The following is a 17,747-nucleotide window of genomic DNA, read 5'->3' as shown; positions in this document are numbered from 1 at the left end:
TACACCAGACATTGGATCAGTAGATTAAAAAACAGGGGAGACATCTTATTTTGAGGAATTTGAGAAAGTTCCTATACACATTTTAATATTTATTTGTTTTGGATTTTTTAAGACAGAATCTCTCTATATAGACATACCTGGCTCTCCTGAAACTCACTCTGTAGACTAGGATAATCTGGAACTCACAGAGATCTGCCTGCCTCTCAAGTGTTGGAATTAAAAATACACACCACCACACCCGGCTCCTATTTACATTTTTAAAAGGTAAGCTTCAGGTTTTATGTCCACTGAAATCTAGGCCTATTCTCCTTTTAGCATGTAGCTCAGAATAAGCTGTTTAGATATAAGATTAGTAAAAAAAAAAAAAAGTTAACCCCAGAGTGAAAATTATTTAGAATAATTCTGGTCTCATATATAGTAATAGAAACTTAAGTAGGTCAAATTTAAAGAAAACTAACATTTATTGATTTCTATTTCATAATTCTCTCCAGTTTTCTTTGTGTGCAAGAGTATTAATTTTTCAGCACAAGGATGTCTCTTATGAAAAAGGATATTCAGATATCTATCTATCTATCTATCTATCTATCTATCTATCTATCTATTATCTATCTATCATCTACCTAACTACCCACCTACATGCATATATAGTTCACCTATGTTCTCATGACGGAGGTGGAGACAGCCACTTTCCCCTCTGTTCATTATGCTGAAGCCCACTAACTAGTTTCACAGCTGCCTTTTGCCTATGCTTCTCTCCATCACCTGTCAACACAGACATCTTGAGTATTTAATTTAAGGGAATATAGCCTTTGGTTAGGTTTAATCTTTCCTTCTCATAGTGAGTGATTTGTTTCTCTTCGCCTACCTTTATTTTCTAAGATGAAGGAAGAAATGATGCGGTCCCAGTCTTCGTTCCTGGTGTCGAGCAAAACCAGGACGAGGTCAAATCGACTTAGGAGTGGGCTACCAAGGGCAATGTTCACAGACACGGACTCCTGGGGGTCATACTGGCCTTTGGGGTTAGTTGCTGCCAGGATGGTGGTCCTTGTGTTCAGCTTACAAACAAGGCTACCAAGATAAAGGGAACAATTCATTAACTGAGATTCGAACAAGAAGTAAGATAGCACTTGTTATAAAATGGGGCTGTACTTGTACCTTGAAAATCTCCAGAAACTTCTGTGAAAGAAAATGGAGAGACAAAAAACAAAAAACAAAACAAAACAAAGAACTGAAACACCAAGTTCTAGCGAACTGGAATGGGTATCTTTAAGAGAATTGTTCCGTAAACACTTTTTATGCTCCTATGATGAGCATAACATCTCATAACCCTCCATGTTTTAAGCACTAAGATCTGTGAAAAAGTAAACCAAGTCTGGATACAATACTTAAGTAGTTTGTACTCTACTAGTTATAATCTAATTCAAAACGGCATCCAGGAAGTTCTTTATGGTTAAAGATACAGGGGAAATAAGGCAGCATGTATTTTCCTATGTAGACGGAAAAGATAATCACAGAAATGATATGAAGCAGCTTTTCAACTAGACTCTTCAAATCATCTGGGCATTATTAGTTTGAAGAATATATGTAGTGTGGAAGGTAGAAGAAGAGGATGATACTGGGAAAAATGGTTGAGGGAACAACTTCTTATGTATTTGCTTATTTTTTGATTTTAATCTATCTATCTATCTATCTATCTATCTATCTATCTATCTATCTATCTATCTATCTATCAATCATCCAACTATCCATAAATCTGTACTAGGGTTCTCTAGAGGAACAGAACTGATAGAATGACTATATGTGAGATTTAATAGAGTGGCTTATAGGCTGTGGTCCTGCTAGTTCAGCAATGGCTGTCTACCAAGGGAAAGTCCAAGAATCCAAGAATGGTTCAGTCCACAAGGCACTATGTCTCAGCTGCTCTTCAGTATACACCAGAATCCCAAAGGAGTAGGTTCTAATGCCAGTGAACTGAGAGTGAGGGCAAACAGGCAAAGAGCAAAGAGCTCCCCTCTTCCACGTCCTTTATATAGGCTGCTACCAGAAGGCATGGCCCAGAATAACCTCAAAAAATACAGATTAAAAGTTGGTCTTCCCACTTTAAATGATTTAATTAAGAAAAACCCCACTTGGGTTTTAATTAATTCCAGATGTAGTGAAGTTGACCCCAGGAATTACCCACCTCTTCCTGCCACCACCTTGAACTTACTATATAACCCATGCCAGCTTCAAACTCAAGCTCAGAATCTTCCAGCTTTAGATTCTGTAGTGCTAGGACTATAGATACGAACCACCTTGCCCGGCTTTGTTTTGATTATTCTAGATAGGAAAGAAAAAGAGTGCAGGGGGAAAAAGAACTCAGGAAGAAGTCTGGGATCAGTTTGACATGGAGTTTTGAGGAGCAATTATGAAAGGACTCGCTGGGCGGATTAGAAAGGAAGGGGCAACACAGAGGTGCATGGGTGCTGGCACAGTGAATGGCCTAGCAGAAGATACAACGACCTAAGCAACCAGTGATGACAGGAATGGATGTAGATTTATTTAGATATCACCTTAAAGCTAATTAAGTCTCAAAAATGCACTATATTTACTAACAGAAAAGTATACCATTTTTATCTGTGTGTGCTTTGCACTTGGTAACCATTTATAGAGTGGAATACCTGCCTCTTAGAAGTCACAGTCCTGTGGCAGCAAATATGAGCTACATTTGTTCATCTCCATCCTATTTCCAGACATCTCTAGCAATTTCTTCTTTCCCTGAGGCCGAAAACATTTAAAAATCTTTACTTGTGGCAAATAGCACACAAAGTCACTATTGAATAAGACTGACAAGTCATTTTTACCAAAACCTTGGCCCCACTTTTAAAACTTAGTTGAAGAGAAAACAAATGGATAGTACAGCTTTTACAACTGATGTGCCAAACTGGCAGATGCTTAGGACTTGAAATCAGTCTCATTACTTCGGTGTGACAGTATTTCCTAACCCCCCCAAACCACACTGGCCATGCTTGGTGGAGGTCTCTGTAAGAATGGCAAAGAAACAGAACAAAACTGCATCTATGGTATTAAGCCTGAAAATAAAGAGAGCAGAATTTCAGAGACATAAACTTCTGAAAGTTGCCCTCAATAGCAGGTGCTCTAAGATTCAAGCCAAGATCTGCCGAGTGCCAAGATCAATGCTCTTTCATTTCTGGACTGTGTTCTTGGGAGCCAGCCCATTTTGGACATGCCACTGCTGTGGTCTTGATCTGCCTGACACGTTCAGATACCTAATTATCTGTCTTATTTTCTGCACTACATTTGATCTCCCTCGAGGGATTATTTACTCTATTATCCTTACATTCTCTGGCGATGCTCAAGAAATAGATATTATTGAAAAGGTAAAAATAAAGCTTCATTTGGTTTAGTATTTATGAAACTCAATTTATTTTATATGCATAACTTCAACAATCTTGAATCATAATGCTGATATACACATTTTTCTATAATAGATTTAAGGACGGAAAATACTGTAGATTCTGAAAAAGCTACTTTTCCACTTATTTCATCCACACGTTTAAAATTTCCTACACACACAGGAATACATTTTCTAAAAATCATAAACTTGTCATATATGTTATTTTCACAGATCCTCAAGAAGTCAAGAAAATACTTCCTTCTAGACTACTCCCCGTGTGTACTTATGACCTCTTTTTTTTTTTTTTTTTTTTTTTTTGGTTTTTCGAGACAGGGTTTCCCTGTAGTTTCTAGAGCCTGTCCTGGAGCTAGCTCTTGTAGACCAGGCTGGCCTCGAACTCAGAGATCCGCCTGCCTCTGCCTCCCGAGTGCTGGGATTAAAGGCGTGCGCCACCACCGCCCGGCTACTTATGACCTTTATAGCTAACATATGTCGCTCCTTCCAAATTAGCCAGCCCGTGGAGTGCTTCCTGTATCCTCCCCAAATCTTGTTTTCTTTCCCCTGGTAAGGAAGTAAGACTGTATTTCCATCTCCTTTCACAGCTGAAAAGGGCTGTAACACCAAGTCTGCTAAAATACCAATACAACAAACACAAAGCAGGTACCACTCCTAGCTGTCCTCCTAGTCTCTAACAGCCTTCAGAAACCCTCCATAGATTTCCTTTGTTAACTGGGAAGGACAAAGCCCTGGAGTCAGAGTCAACTGGAAAGGAGCCTGTGCCTGAGGGGCTGTGTGACACAGAGCCATCCCCCTTTAACCTGCATTAGATAGTAACACAAATAAAATACACTTTCCTTGGTAGGAGACTTTCCTCTTTCACCTGAAAGAGAGGAGCATAAGAAAGAACTGACCAGGTTTTAAGGAGAAATGAATGACAATAAAGACAGCTTAGAAAACTTGAGGTTTAGAAAAATTATGCTAAACCCCAGGAGGATGGCAAGATTGAAAAGTTTTTGAACAACAGAGATCCAGCAAACTGCCTGGATGGTATGAAAAGATTAGACTATGAAATTTACTTAAATGGCATTAAGATAGACACCTGATGCCACCTCATTTCTCTTGCAGCCAGACACAACTACTGAGGGACAGAAAAAGCCCAAGTGTACACAGAAGAAAGAATAGATACGCAGCCTTAAGGAGCTCCAATATGGATGGGCTCGAGGGTATCATGGTAAGTACAATGGTAGAACTATTGAGAGGAAGTATCAAAAGTAGACAAGTTCACAGACACCGGATGTAGAATTTAGCAGGAAGCAAAACGGAGTCAATGAATTCTGGTTTCAGTCCATAAGACAGAGAGTTGAAAAATGACTGCATAACACTGTGACTGCATTTAACAATGAATAAAATGAATGCATTTAAGACAAGTCAGTAGGTTTTGTTTTGCATTTTACACCCTCCCAACACAGGAGTGGGAAGAATGGAGTCACATATTAATTTCCTAATATCAGGCAGGATGGCAATGGATGGGGCCTTTGGGAGGTTTCAGGTTAAGATGACATTATGATGGCAGGGCCCTCACAATGGGATTAGTGTTTGACATAAGCAACAGATAACCCTATGGTGTGTTAACTACTGTTTGCTGAAGAAGTTGGTCCACTCTTACTAATCATAAGGAGTAAAAATCCTTTCTAGTATGTTCCAAACCTTTTCATCAGGGCAAACACAACAGTAAAAGCGTTACTCCAAAAAACCAGTTTGAGATGCAACCTTCACATAAAGGTTTCTAGGTTGTCTCACATTCCTGTATTAAGAGAACCTCAGTTAAAGAACACAGCTGCTAAGAACAAAGCAGGATTCCCCCCCCCAAAAAAAATCCCATAAAGCTATAGAAAATAACACATTGATGGCATTATGACACACACGCAAAATGTTCCATTGCTACGAACTGTGCTACGTGCTAAACTCAGTTAATTGAGAATCTGAAGTAGGAGGAGCCCTTGTGCTCAAGAGTTTGAGGTTAGTATGGGTAGTGTGGTCAGATGGCACTGCTTACCCAAAGGTTCTAGGTTTAAGCAACACGAGCAAGGAATGAATTATTGGTTTTCCTCAACATCTACTGAGAAGTTTCTCTTTGGTTACCATCATAATTTACAGTTTTGTAAACTCTAGGCTTCCTTAGTATTTTTATCTTTGTTTACATTCTGATTTTATTAAGTCATATTGTAAAAAACAACTTGGTTCCTTCCTAATTTTGTAACAATTCCCAATTACAATGGGGTAGGTATGAGCTATGATATGTTTGTGTAGGTTATGTGTCCATCATGTGAAATGAGCATAATGTAATGTTTAATCTGAATGCAAAAGGCAAATTAGCATAGAAAAATGGAACAATAAGTTTATAGCTCTTATTTTTGAAAAGAATTATTACCCCTTTGATGTGGGATTCCCCTCTGTATCCTGTGAATATGTCTTGTTACCATTGGTTAATGAATAAAGCTGATTTGGTCTACAACAGGGCAGAACAGAGTAAGGCAGGAATTCCAAGCAGATAGAAGAGGAAAGATGGCAGAGTCAGAGAGATGCCAGATAGCTGCCGAGGAGACAGATGCAGCCTGGAAACTTGCCAGTAAACCATGAGCCTCGTGATAATACACAGAATAATAAAAACGGGTCAATTTAAGATGAAAGGGCTAGCTAGAAATATGCTTAAACTGCTGGCCAACAGTATTGTAATTAGTACAGTTTCTGTGTGGTTACTTGGGTGTGAGAGTCCAGGAAATAAATGAGCAGCCTCCACCTATACCCCTTAGTATGTTAAAGTGACATGTTAAGAAAAAAAAAAAAACCCTTAGAGAAATCTCCTGTAGTCTTGTAGGCAGGATCTAGTCTAACTGAGCAGTCTACACTAATGTCATTAAGGGAGATCATAATTCAGATCAAAATGCTTTCCAAATCAACAACTTAAAGTCACTTGGGATATGAGAAAGGGAGAAATAAAACAAACACAGATAGCTGTGTTCTAGAAAATGATGCTGTAAGAAAGCTGTTGACTGTCTTAAGGTGAAATCTATAACGCTTCCAGAGACAGGGGCCAGAATACATAAATGATGGTTGTAGCAGAAAGACTCCTACCCTATGGGATCACACTTGAAAGTGCTTGAACCAAAGAATGAAGACAAGGCAAGGGTTTTCCTAAGAATAAAATTCAAAGTAGTCAGTATCTTTAATTTTTAGTAGAATTCGTGATTATGTATTCCTTTTCACACTTAATCTTATTGGCTGCTAATTAATATTGTGTCATGCCATACATCTCTAGCAGTTTGTCCTAAAGAGTTTTGCATTTGGCATTTACTTGACATTTTGGAACAAGAAGGCTAGCAGGGCTCTAGTTTGAAACTGAAATTTATGCCCTGACAATGCTGAAGCATGCATGGGCAGCCCGTATATGGTGGTTCTGTTGAACTTGTACACATTGGGTTTCATGGTCTAAATTGATAAGGAAGACTTACCAGGTCTCTTCCTATGGGTTCTAGTTAGAGGTGATGAATTTAAGATTCTAAAAGCTGTCAACCAAAACTATTAGATGAGCTACTGTTGGAACAAAGCTAGCTTTCTCCTAAACAATTCAGTGATGCAAGTGAGTATCACAGGAAATGAACATGCTAGTTACAGTGGAACTTGAGGAGTGTATCCAATGGCTCTCACTATGAAGTAGATGACAGAAAAACCCTAGTGACTGGGCCACACTTTGCTGCTAACACAAAAGTGCCTTGCTGTGCTACTGTTACAATGAAAGAAAAGAATCAAAACATCTGCATACTTCAAGAAGAACTTGGTCTCAGAAGAAGCTATAACAACATGGTTGCCTAAACATGGCAGGAACATGAAGGCCACAACAGACATGCTAACACGGAAAGGGAAAAGCTCAGGAGGCCTCAGTCCTCAACAAAGAACTATCAGCAACTAAGGAATGCTGAGAGCAGGAGGTAAGTTCTTCTCCAGGGAATATCACAGCAATTAGTTATATAATATCAAATAATCAGTCCTGAAAACATATACATAGAAACAGCATAGAGTAAGAAGATGGTATTGTGTATTTTAGTGTGTGTGTGCGTGTGTGTGTGTGTAATGACAATTAATGAAAAACAAGAACATGAATTTGGAAGAGGAGTGTGTGTGTGTGTTTGTACGTGAGTGAGTTTGCAGAGAAAAAGGGAAGATGGAAATGGCATAATTATATTAATCACAAAATATTTAAAAAACAACAACAGCCGATGGTAGTGGTGCACATCTTTAATCCCATCACTTGGGAGGCAGAGGCAGGCAGATCTCTGAGATCTTGAGGTTAACCTGGTTGATGGAGTGCGTTCTAGTTGATGGAGTGCGTTCTAGGAGAGCCAGGGCTACATAGAGAAACCCTATCTTTAAAAAAACAAAATTTCACTCATGAACATTGATACAAAAATACTAGATAAAATACTAGCAAATTGAATCCAAGAACACATCAGAACCATCATCCACCATGACCAAGTCAGCTTCATCCCACAGATGCAAGGATGATTCAACATACGAAAATCTGTCAACGTAATCCACCATATAAACAAGCTAAAAAATAAAAACTACATGATCATCTCATTAGATGCGGAAAAAGCCTTTGACAAAATACAACATCCCTTCATGATAAAGGTCTTGGAGAGAGCAGGGATACAAGGGGCAATCTACAGCAAGCCAACAGCCAACATCAAACTAAATGGAGAGAAACTCCTAGAGATTTCACTGAAATCAGGAACAAGACAAGGTTGCCCACTCTCTCCATACCTATTCAATATAGTTCTTGAGGTCCTAGCTAGAGCAATAAGACATCAAAGGGAGATCAAGGTGATACAAATTGGAAAAGAAGAAGTCAAACTCTCACTATTTGTTGATAATATGATAGTTTACATAAGTGATCCCAAAAATTCTACCAAGGAACTTCTCCAACTCATAAACACTTTCAGTAATGTAGCAGGATACAAGATTAACTCAAAAAAATCAGTAGCCCTCCTGTCCACAGATGATAAAAGGGCTGGGGAAGAAATCAGAGAATCAACACCCTTCACAATAGCCACAAATAGCATAAAATATCTCAGAGTAGCTCTAACCAAACAAGTGGAAGATTTCTATGACAAGAACTTTAAATCTTTGAAGAAAGAAATTGAAGAAGACACCAGAAAGTGGAAAGACCTCCCATGCTATTGGGTAAGCAGAATTAATATAGTAAAAATGGCAATCTTACCGAAAGCAATCTACAGATTCAACACAATGCCCATTAAAATCCCAAAAAAGTTCTTTAAAGTCCTCGAAAGAACGGTACTCAACTTCATTTGGAAAAGCAAAAAACCCAGGATAGCCAAAACAATCCTGGGCAATAAAAGAACTTCTGGAGTCATTATAATCCCTGACTTCAAACTCTACTACAGAGCTACAGTACTGAAAACAGCCTGGTATTGGCATAAAAACAGAAAGGGAGCCCAATGGAAATGAATAGAAGACCCGGATATCAATTCACATATCTTTGAACACCTGATATTTGATAAAAAGCAAAAAATATCAAATGGAAAAAAAGCATATTTAACAAGTGGTGCTCGCATAATTAGATATCAACATGTAGAAGAATGAAAATAGACCCATATCTATCATTGTGCACAAAACTCAAGTCCAAATGGATCAAAGACCTCAACACAAAGACAGCAACACTGAAACTTATAGAAGAGAATGTGGGAAGTACTTGAACGCATTGGCACAGGGAACCACTTCCTAAATAGAACCCCAGCAGCACAGACACTGAGAGAAACAATTAATAAATGGGACCTTCTGAAACTGAAAAGCTTCTGTAAAGCAAAGGACACAGTCAACAAGACAAAACGACAGCCTACAGAATGGGAAGAGATCGTCACTAACCCCACATCAGACAGAAGTCTGATCTCCAAAATATACAAAGAACTCAAGAAATTGGACACCAAAAGAACACATAATCCATTTAAAAAAATGGAGCACAGACCTAAACAGAGAACTCCCAACAGAGGAATCTAAAACAGATGAAAGACACTTAAGGAAATGTTTAACATCCTTAGTCATCAGAGAAATGCAAATCAAAACAACTCTGAGATTCCATCTTACACCTGTAAGAATGGCCAAGATCAAAAACACTGATGACAACTTAATGCTGGAGAGGTTGTGGAGAAAAGGAAACACTTCTGTATTGCTGGTGGGAATGAGAGCTGGTACAACCCCTTTGGATGTCAGTGTGGTGATTTCTCAGAAAATTAGGAAACAACCTTCCTCAAGACCCAGTAATACTACTTTGGGGTATGTATCCAAAGGATGCTCAATCGTGCCACAAGGACATGTGCTTAACTATGTTCATAGCAGCTTTGTTTGTCATAGCCAGAACCTGGAAACAACCTAAATGGCCCTCGATCGAATAATGGATAGGAAAAATGTGGTACATTTACACAATGGTGTACTACACAGCAGAAAAAAATAACGACATCTTGAATTTTGCAGGAAAGTGGATGGAACTAGAAAACATTATTTTGAGTGAGGTAACCCAGACACAGAAAGACAATTATCACATGTACTCACTCATAGGTGGTTTTTAAACATAAAGCAAAGAAAGCCAGCCTACAAACCACAATCCCAGAGAACTTAGACAACAACACGGACACTAAGAGAGACTTACATAGATCTAATCTACATGGGAAGTAGAAAGTATAAAAAGGCAAGATCTGAGTAAATTGGGAGCATGGGGACCTTGGGGGAGGGGAGAGCCAGGGAGAGGAGTAGATTAAAATGTAGAGCTCAATAAATATCAATAAAAAAGAAAGCCCTCCCAAAAGAAAAACATAAAAAAGAGAAAAAAAAAAAACCAAAACCAACCAAACAAAAAGAATGTAAAAACAACAACAACAAAAGAAGATCTTGGAAGGAAGGGCAGTGGCATTCATTTACGGAGACTAAAAAAAGACAGGCCTGCCTCACAAGATCCAAAACCTATTAGGTTGCCATCGATGCCAGCTGTCTTTGAGACAGGAACTTTTACTCTCTACAATGACCATTTGACTTTTCTATAGTATAGCTTGCCTGTGAAACGTTACACCACTAGTTAGCCATAGAGGCCAGGCAGTGGTGGCACACACCTTTAATCCTAGGACTCGGACACAGAGGCAGACAGTCATCTGTGAGTTCAAGGCCACCCTGGGCTACACGAGATTAAATCTGTCTAAAAGAGAAACAGAGTTTACACAAAGGTGATCCCAGCATTTAATCCCAGCAATGGGGAGGTGGAGACAAGAGTGATATGGCTGGGCCGAGAGAGGAATACAAGGAGGGAGGAGACAGGAGCTCATTGCAGTCTGAGGATTCAGTCTGAGATGCAGTCTGAGCATTTGTAGAAGGAGCAGCGGCAGCCCCGCCGTTCGTTCTACAGATTGGCGCTCCAACGTGATGGACTAAATCCACTTAAAAACCTGAAGAGGGCTTTAAATAAAGGAGAGAGAGAGAGAGAGAGTTTAACACAACTTTTTGCTGTTTGCCTGGACGTGCCGTAGAGAGATTTCCTGTTTCGCCAATAGCGGCAGAGAAAAAGCTGAGTCATTTTAAAAACGCAGCTTCCTGCCCTGTGCCGCCAGTGCAAACTCTGGCTTTAAAGCATTTCAATGGCTTTTATGGGATTGGATGCTTGTGTGCCCACTCGGGATCAGAAAGAAAGTACTCTGAGACCAGGCCAATGGCTCCCTGCTCCCTGCCTGCACCTGGGCAGATGGCGGAATCAGGCTTAGGCGAGGGGGAGAGCATGGCGGATTTCTGCCGCCATACAGACAGATGTTTTCAGACTGCTCAGTGCTCTGTGCATCAGATTTGGCTGAACTTGGATGAAAAGAGTTTCTGTGCTGCACGTTCAGTCTCAGAATTAAACTGCTGAGTGCAGCTCCAATGTGGACTGCTGTGTGCCTGGAACTGTGTGCAGCTCAGGGGCACCAAATGACTGAGGCAGGAGCAGCTCTGGCTCTGCTCCGCCATGCTGAACTGTGCTGACCTCAGGCAGGAACTATCGGAATTACCATAATAACAGCGCAGTTAAGGTTTAGACTTGGCTGTAAACAGGCGGTACTGTATTACCTCTACCTGGCGCAACTTAAGTTTTTAAGAAGTGGTTAACCTTTTAAGAAGTGCTCCTGGATAGTAAAGAATTACAGGTTCACAATAGGACGGATTCAGACATAAAAGACATTTAAATGAGTCACAGTGTTGGATGAATGTATGTGGGCTTGAGAGAGAAAAAAATATATAGAGAATAAAGTTAATGCCTTTAAAAAAGGGTAAAGTCTTTAAAGAGACAGAATAAAGTAAAGTGATAGAGTAAAAATAAGCCACGTAAAAATGGAAAATTCACAGAGAGTCTGGATTATGTATTTTATTGTGTTTTCTTTGAAATTTTTGACTGTAAAGGAGCTAAATACAGAGAGACATTTCATTATATGGGAAGCCAGGCTAGACCAGAATGGACATTTTAACGGTATGACTTCAGAATTTGGATCTATGAACATGATGTTTTGGAAAAGAGGGTCTTCTTTTGTTTTCACAGAGGATGACACCCTGTGGATTGCTTCTATTCCAATATGGTATGATAGACCACACCCTCCTGAAAGGTTGCTGTGAACACGCTCAAAAAATTACTTCGCTCAACTGCCGACTGAGATGTACATAACACACAGGTTATATACTATGGAAGACCTAAATAACAGCGCCCCCATTCAGCAGGAAGCAGTTTGGAGAGATTACTACGTCCATATTCCCAAATATTGTTTATAAATGTTTTTTTACATTTAAAGGGGAAGATGATATAGATATGAATAATTTGCATTGGTATAGATTTTAAGGTCAATTTTGTTATATGTATATGTATTTCTGCTCTTGATTAAGGTATTGTGATTGTATAGTTCATTTTAAAATGTAATGTATAATTAGGAAATATAGATTGTTAATGGATAATCATCGATAATGGTCAAGCTTGTAGTCATGTTAGTTAGATTTTCTAGATGTGCATAGATATATTTCAGATAGGCATTCTTCATATCTTTCAAAGACTGCAGAATATGGCATTTAATGTTTTAATAACTTAGGGTTTTTCATGACAATGAGACACGTCTGCTCCTGGCAGCACAAGCTACTTCAAGAGGATGGGCATTGAAGAGGCTCCTTATGGAGTTTGATAGCCATTTGGGCAAGAAACTGCTCTTGCTTGGACTGTTGCATAAACTGGACACAAAGAACCCACAGAGAGAGGACTGCTGAACTTGCCTAAAGGTGAGATGGTCTTTCGGGGTTCCTGATTCATGAAAGAGTCTGCGAGACGTTCTGCAGGACACAGCAGAAAGTGACTGAACTGTCTTTGGAATTTCCTGCTTCATGGAAATGTCTGCTGGATACTTATGGGCCTGTAGGCTGAAGATGGATGCCCCAACGGTACAGAGGAACTATGGGTGACTGTCCAGGCAGCGAGTTGTCTCTGTCATTTCTAGAGTTTGAAAGTTACAAATGACTTGTTTACTTAGGTAATATTATATCCTTCTGGAGTCTTTGATGGAGTTGAAGAATAAATAGATAGTTATAGCTTTCCTTAGTTATGATAAAAGATAAAATAGATCTAAATATTGTAACTGTAATACTTGCTTGATAACTGTTTTGTTATATGTAATTTTGCTATGTTAAAGTTGAAGCCTTTCTTTTTTGTTTAAACAGAAAAAGGGGAAAAGATGGAGGAGAGTTATCTGTCTATGTTACTTTCATTGGTTAATTAATAAAGAAAACTGCCTTGGCCCTTTAAGAGAACAGAAAGTTAGGTAGGCGGAGTAGACAGAACAGAATGCTGGGTAGCAGGAGTGGGGAGACACTTCAGGCATTCGCCATATGCAGTCTCCATGCTTCTCTTCTCCGAGATGGACGCAGGTTAAGATCTCTCCTGGTAAGCCACACCTCGTGGTGCTACACAGATTAATAAATATGGGTTAAAGGAAGATGTGCGAATTAACCAATAAGAGGCTACAGATAATGGGCCAGGCAGTGTTTAAAAGAATACAGTTTCCGTGTAATTATTTTGGGTGTAAAGCTAGCCGGCAGCCGGGTGGCGGGACGCAGCCCTGCCACTTCATTCTACAAGCATTCATAGAGATAGGATCGCCCCTTTGGTCTGAGCATTGGTAGAGGAAAGAACTCTCTAGTGGTTGGCTGTTCTGCTTCTCTTATCTTCCAGCATTAACCCCTATATCTGACTCCGAGTTTTTATAATTAAGAACAATTAGAATTTGTGCCACATTGCATGTCAACATGTGAATCCTTCTATCTAAGAAAATAGACTGGAAAAGTTACTAATTTCAGAGAATATAGTAATTTCAGCTTAGTCATAATAATGAAATTACAATTATCTTCACTAAACTGATAAAGGAAAAGAATCCTTTTCAATATAGAATAATCTACTGTACAAAACTGATATAATTACATACTATGCAATGTATGCTAACACTAAAATAGTAAAGTCTTTATGACTCCAGGAATAGTTATGGGGTACAGAATGCCAATAATATCAACACAAGAAGAGTAAATAAAACCCAATTTGGCTGTAATAAGTAGAGAACAATGATCCTTGAATTATCACTCCTTGAATGTGTAAATTACAATATTTAATTTTTTAAATGATTATTTTATGCATATGAGTGTTTGCCTGCATGTTTGTCTTGTTCTACCTGCGTGTCTGATACCTTACAGGCCTAATAGAAAAGGGCTTTGGATACCTTGGGACTGGAGTTACAAACAGTTGTGAGCCACCACATGGGTGCTGCGAATCAAAACTGGGTTATCTGGAAGAGCAACCAATGCTCTTAACCACCAAGCCATCTCTCCGATCCCTACAATACTTTTTAAATAAAATAATATGCCAAATGACTTTGCAAAGTAAAGATTCTTAAATAAATATAAAAAGGCCAGAAGGTTAAAATTCTAACTGTGGTGAGTGCGTCCATTCAAGGAAGTATTAACACTGGATAGAAGGTCAAGGCGAAGCAGAAGCACACGGGAGGTTTCCCTTAAAACAAAATACAAATGTTTTGTGTAATGACCATCATCACTATATCCAGGGCATGACGATCTACACAGGAAGCCCCAGTGAACAATTCATTAAATCAAAATGTTCAAGCTGCTGCTTAGGCAAACTGTGTAATTAATACACATTAAGTATCTACTAGATGGTTTACAGAAGAAACAATGAAAAGCTGCCTAGAAGCAGCAACAACAGTTTCTACTACTCTAAGCTGAGTCCCTTTCTTCTCCTCAAACAAGGATATCCAATTTGAAAATTATTCTTTAAAATATTTCCTTTGGGAGACGTTATTTCATTTACACTAGAGCAACTGTGGGTTAGTCTCCCAGTATCCCAGATACCGTTACTTCCTTCAATCTCTTCTTACATGGTATTTTCTAGGTAGGTTTATTAACGAAGCCCAAAGAGAGGCTGTGAACTATGTTCACACATTGACACCAGTCAGGAAGAGGAAGAAAAACCTCAGCAGCAATGTGACAGAGTGATCTGGGGGCAAATGCTTGAGCTCCCTTGTTTTTAGGAGTAAGAATTACGGTGGTATAATTTACACAACAGTAAAATGCCATCCCTTTAAGGTGTCTTTCTGTAGTCACTTTTCTTCCCTAAACTGCAGCCAACACCAACTGGATCTCTCCACAGTTTGCCTTTTCTAGAATCTCCTGTACAGATGGGATCATGGCCCCATAGGCTGCTATAAACCATGTTTGTACAGGTCCTTTTTTGCATATGGATATCAAAGTGTTCTAGCATATCATTTCATTTACATAAGTTTTTTTAAAAATGAGTTTTAAGTTAGTATACAAAGTCATGGGCTCTATTATTTTCAAACATGTATCAATTACACTTTGATCTAAATGTCTCCTTCCCTCACTGCCCTGCCATGCCCCTCCTACTGGTCCATCCTCCCTCTAGAGTCCTCTCCGCTCTCATGTCACACGTTTTCCATTGCCCTCCTTTCCCTCCTTCCTGCTCTGGTAAGATTTCTTCCTCCCCTTCCACATAACTGAAAACACATGGGGTTTGACTTTGAGTCTAGCATGGTCTGCTTAACACATGATTTACAGGTCTATTCATTTTCCTAATTCATTTTTCGTTATGGCTAAATAAACTTCCACTTTGCATATATAGCGCATTTTCTTCATTCATTCATTGCTGATGGACTTCCACTTCCAAAGACTGTGAATGAGGTGGCAATAAATACGGGCGTGCAAGTATCTTCACTGTATGTGACTTTTTAAAGTACATACCCAAGAAAGGTATAGCTGGGTAATATGCTTCTCCACATTTATCCTTTTCAAACTTGTTTTGGTAAGCATAGCTTCTGTGCCTTTCTTTCTTTGTAAAATTTAAAATCAGCTTATTAATTTATATAAAAAAAGAAACTCCTAGTTAGAATTCTGACTGGGACAGCCTGGAGCCTAAAAGACTGTTTGGGAGAATTTACATCCTAACAACATTGCCTTCCATCAGGTGAAACAAAGCATGTCTCCCCAGTCTTCTACATCTTTACAGTTTTCAGGTATCATCTTAGAAGATATTTCATTAGATTTATCTCTATTATTCTCTATGAATCTTTCAAAATCTAATAATCAATATGCCCTGAGTGCAGGCACAATTTTTATGGAAAGAAGTAGAGTTCTGCGTTGAAAGAGAGCTGTAAATAGCTCCTAGGGGGCCGAGTCAGTTCATGTGGTGGTTTGAATGGACTGCTCCATGAGCCAGTATAGGTAGATTGTTTAAGAAGGATTAGGAGGTGTGGCCTTGGTCAAGGACATGTGTCACTGGGGAGGGCTCTGAGGTTTCAAAAGGCCACCTCCAGGTCCAGTCTTGCTCTCTTTCTGCCTGCTGCCTGAGGAACAGGATGTAAGCTCATAGCTACTGTTCCTGCGCCATGCCTGTCTGCCTTGCACCACACTTCCCACCGTGACAGACTCTGGAAGGATAAGCAAGCCCTCAGTTAAATGCTGTATTGGTCATGGTGTCTCTAACACAGAAAAAGTATACTTAGAAAGTCTACTTCTATACTTTATTTTTAACCTTTCTTTTTCTCAATAATTCACTTTTTATTTCCGTATTCACTTCTATATTCTAATAAGAAAAACCTTGTACTTGGAGAGTGATAACTGATAACCATAACCCCTGAGTATACTAAAAGATTCCCATTTTCCTTGACTTTATACTGAATAGTCTCTCTACTTCCATAGACTTTAAAGAACAGAAATGCTTACCCAGCCTTAGCGACACTTATGGTTTGCTGCTCCATTGCCTCATGGATACTGGTTCTGTCATGCTCTTTGAGGCTATTAAATTCGTCAATACAGCAAAGGCCAGCATCTGCAAGCACCAAGGCCCCAGCCTCCAAATTCCATTCTCCTGAGTCTTTTACAGCTGTTACTGTGAGACCTGAGGGAACAAGGAAGCTATGTTAATTTTTATTTTCAAAAGAGTCTCTCATAACTATGAAAGGGAAAGCATAGTCAAGGCTCTTATCTGCACTCAAAAGGACAGCACAGGGATGTTAAGCCAGGTGTCCAAGTGCCAGAAGACCTCACAAGGGCTGTGTTCTGCAAATAATCCAATCCGGTAGCTAGTATTCTGTGGAAACTAGAAGTCTTATGGGTGCCTTGACTACGCAACTCTGATCTTTAGGGTGCCCAACAGTACTCATGCTCTTAAAGAGCTGGGTCAGTGACAGCAGTGTTAACGCCGATGGAAATGGTAAGCGTGTTCCCAGTCCCAATACTGGCGAGGTAACAGGTCCCTCTATGCATTGCTGGATTCTGACTCATCCTTTATTGTCTCATTAGGCAATAAAGGAAAGTGGTTTAAAATGACTTTGGAGCCAGCTAAATTTGATTTGAATCCTATGTCACTCTGGCTACTAGATTGCAGGCAAGTTTCCTAATATATATATCACATATGTAATATATATATATATATATATATATATATATATATATATATATATCTCAACCTCAGTTTATCTGTAAAAGAGGACAACAACAGAAAACAGTTTAGATATGTAAATGGAATTCAGGGAAAGTTATTTAAAGGGAATATGACACAACTCAACTTCAAATGGATCAAAGGCCTCAACATAAAAACCTAATAGAAGAGAAAATGGGGAAGAGCCTTGAGCTCACTGGCACAAGAGAAGACGTTCTCAACAGAACAACAATAGCACAGACACTAAGAAAAAAAATCAATAAA

General features: G+C 39.2%; 1 protein-coding gene across 2 annotated transcripts in view; it reads right to left on the bottom strand.

The window, feature by feature from the left end:
- Positions 1-17,747, bottom strand: part of Mcm9 (minichromosome maintenance 9 homologous recombination repair factor) — a 68,454-nt gene that overhangs the window by 9,694 nt on the left and 41,013 nt on the right. For both annotated transcript variants that reach the window (XR_005286522.1, XM_038339087.1), the window contains exons 8-9: positions 16,766-16,940; positions 866-1,068 (exon numbers count right to left, since the gene is read on the bottom strand). Coding sequence is in view for 1 of the 2 variants with exons in the window: in XM_038339087.1 (XP_038195015.1) it covers positions 866-1,068; positions 16,766-16,940 (378 nt within the window). In the remaining variant the exon portion in view is untranslated. The remainder of the gene's footprint in view (positions 1-865; positions 1,069-16,765; positions 16,941-17,747) is intronic.

Source organism: Arvicola amphibius, chromosome 8 (genome assembly GCF_903992535.2).
Source record: "Arvicola amphibius chromosome 8, mArvAmp1.2, whole genome shotgun sequence".
Taxonomy (NCBI): Eukaryota; Metazoa; Chordata; class Mammalia; order Rodentia; family Cricetidae; genus Arvicola; species Arvicola amphibius.
This window is presented reverse-complemented; position numbering and strand designations above follow the sequence as displayed.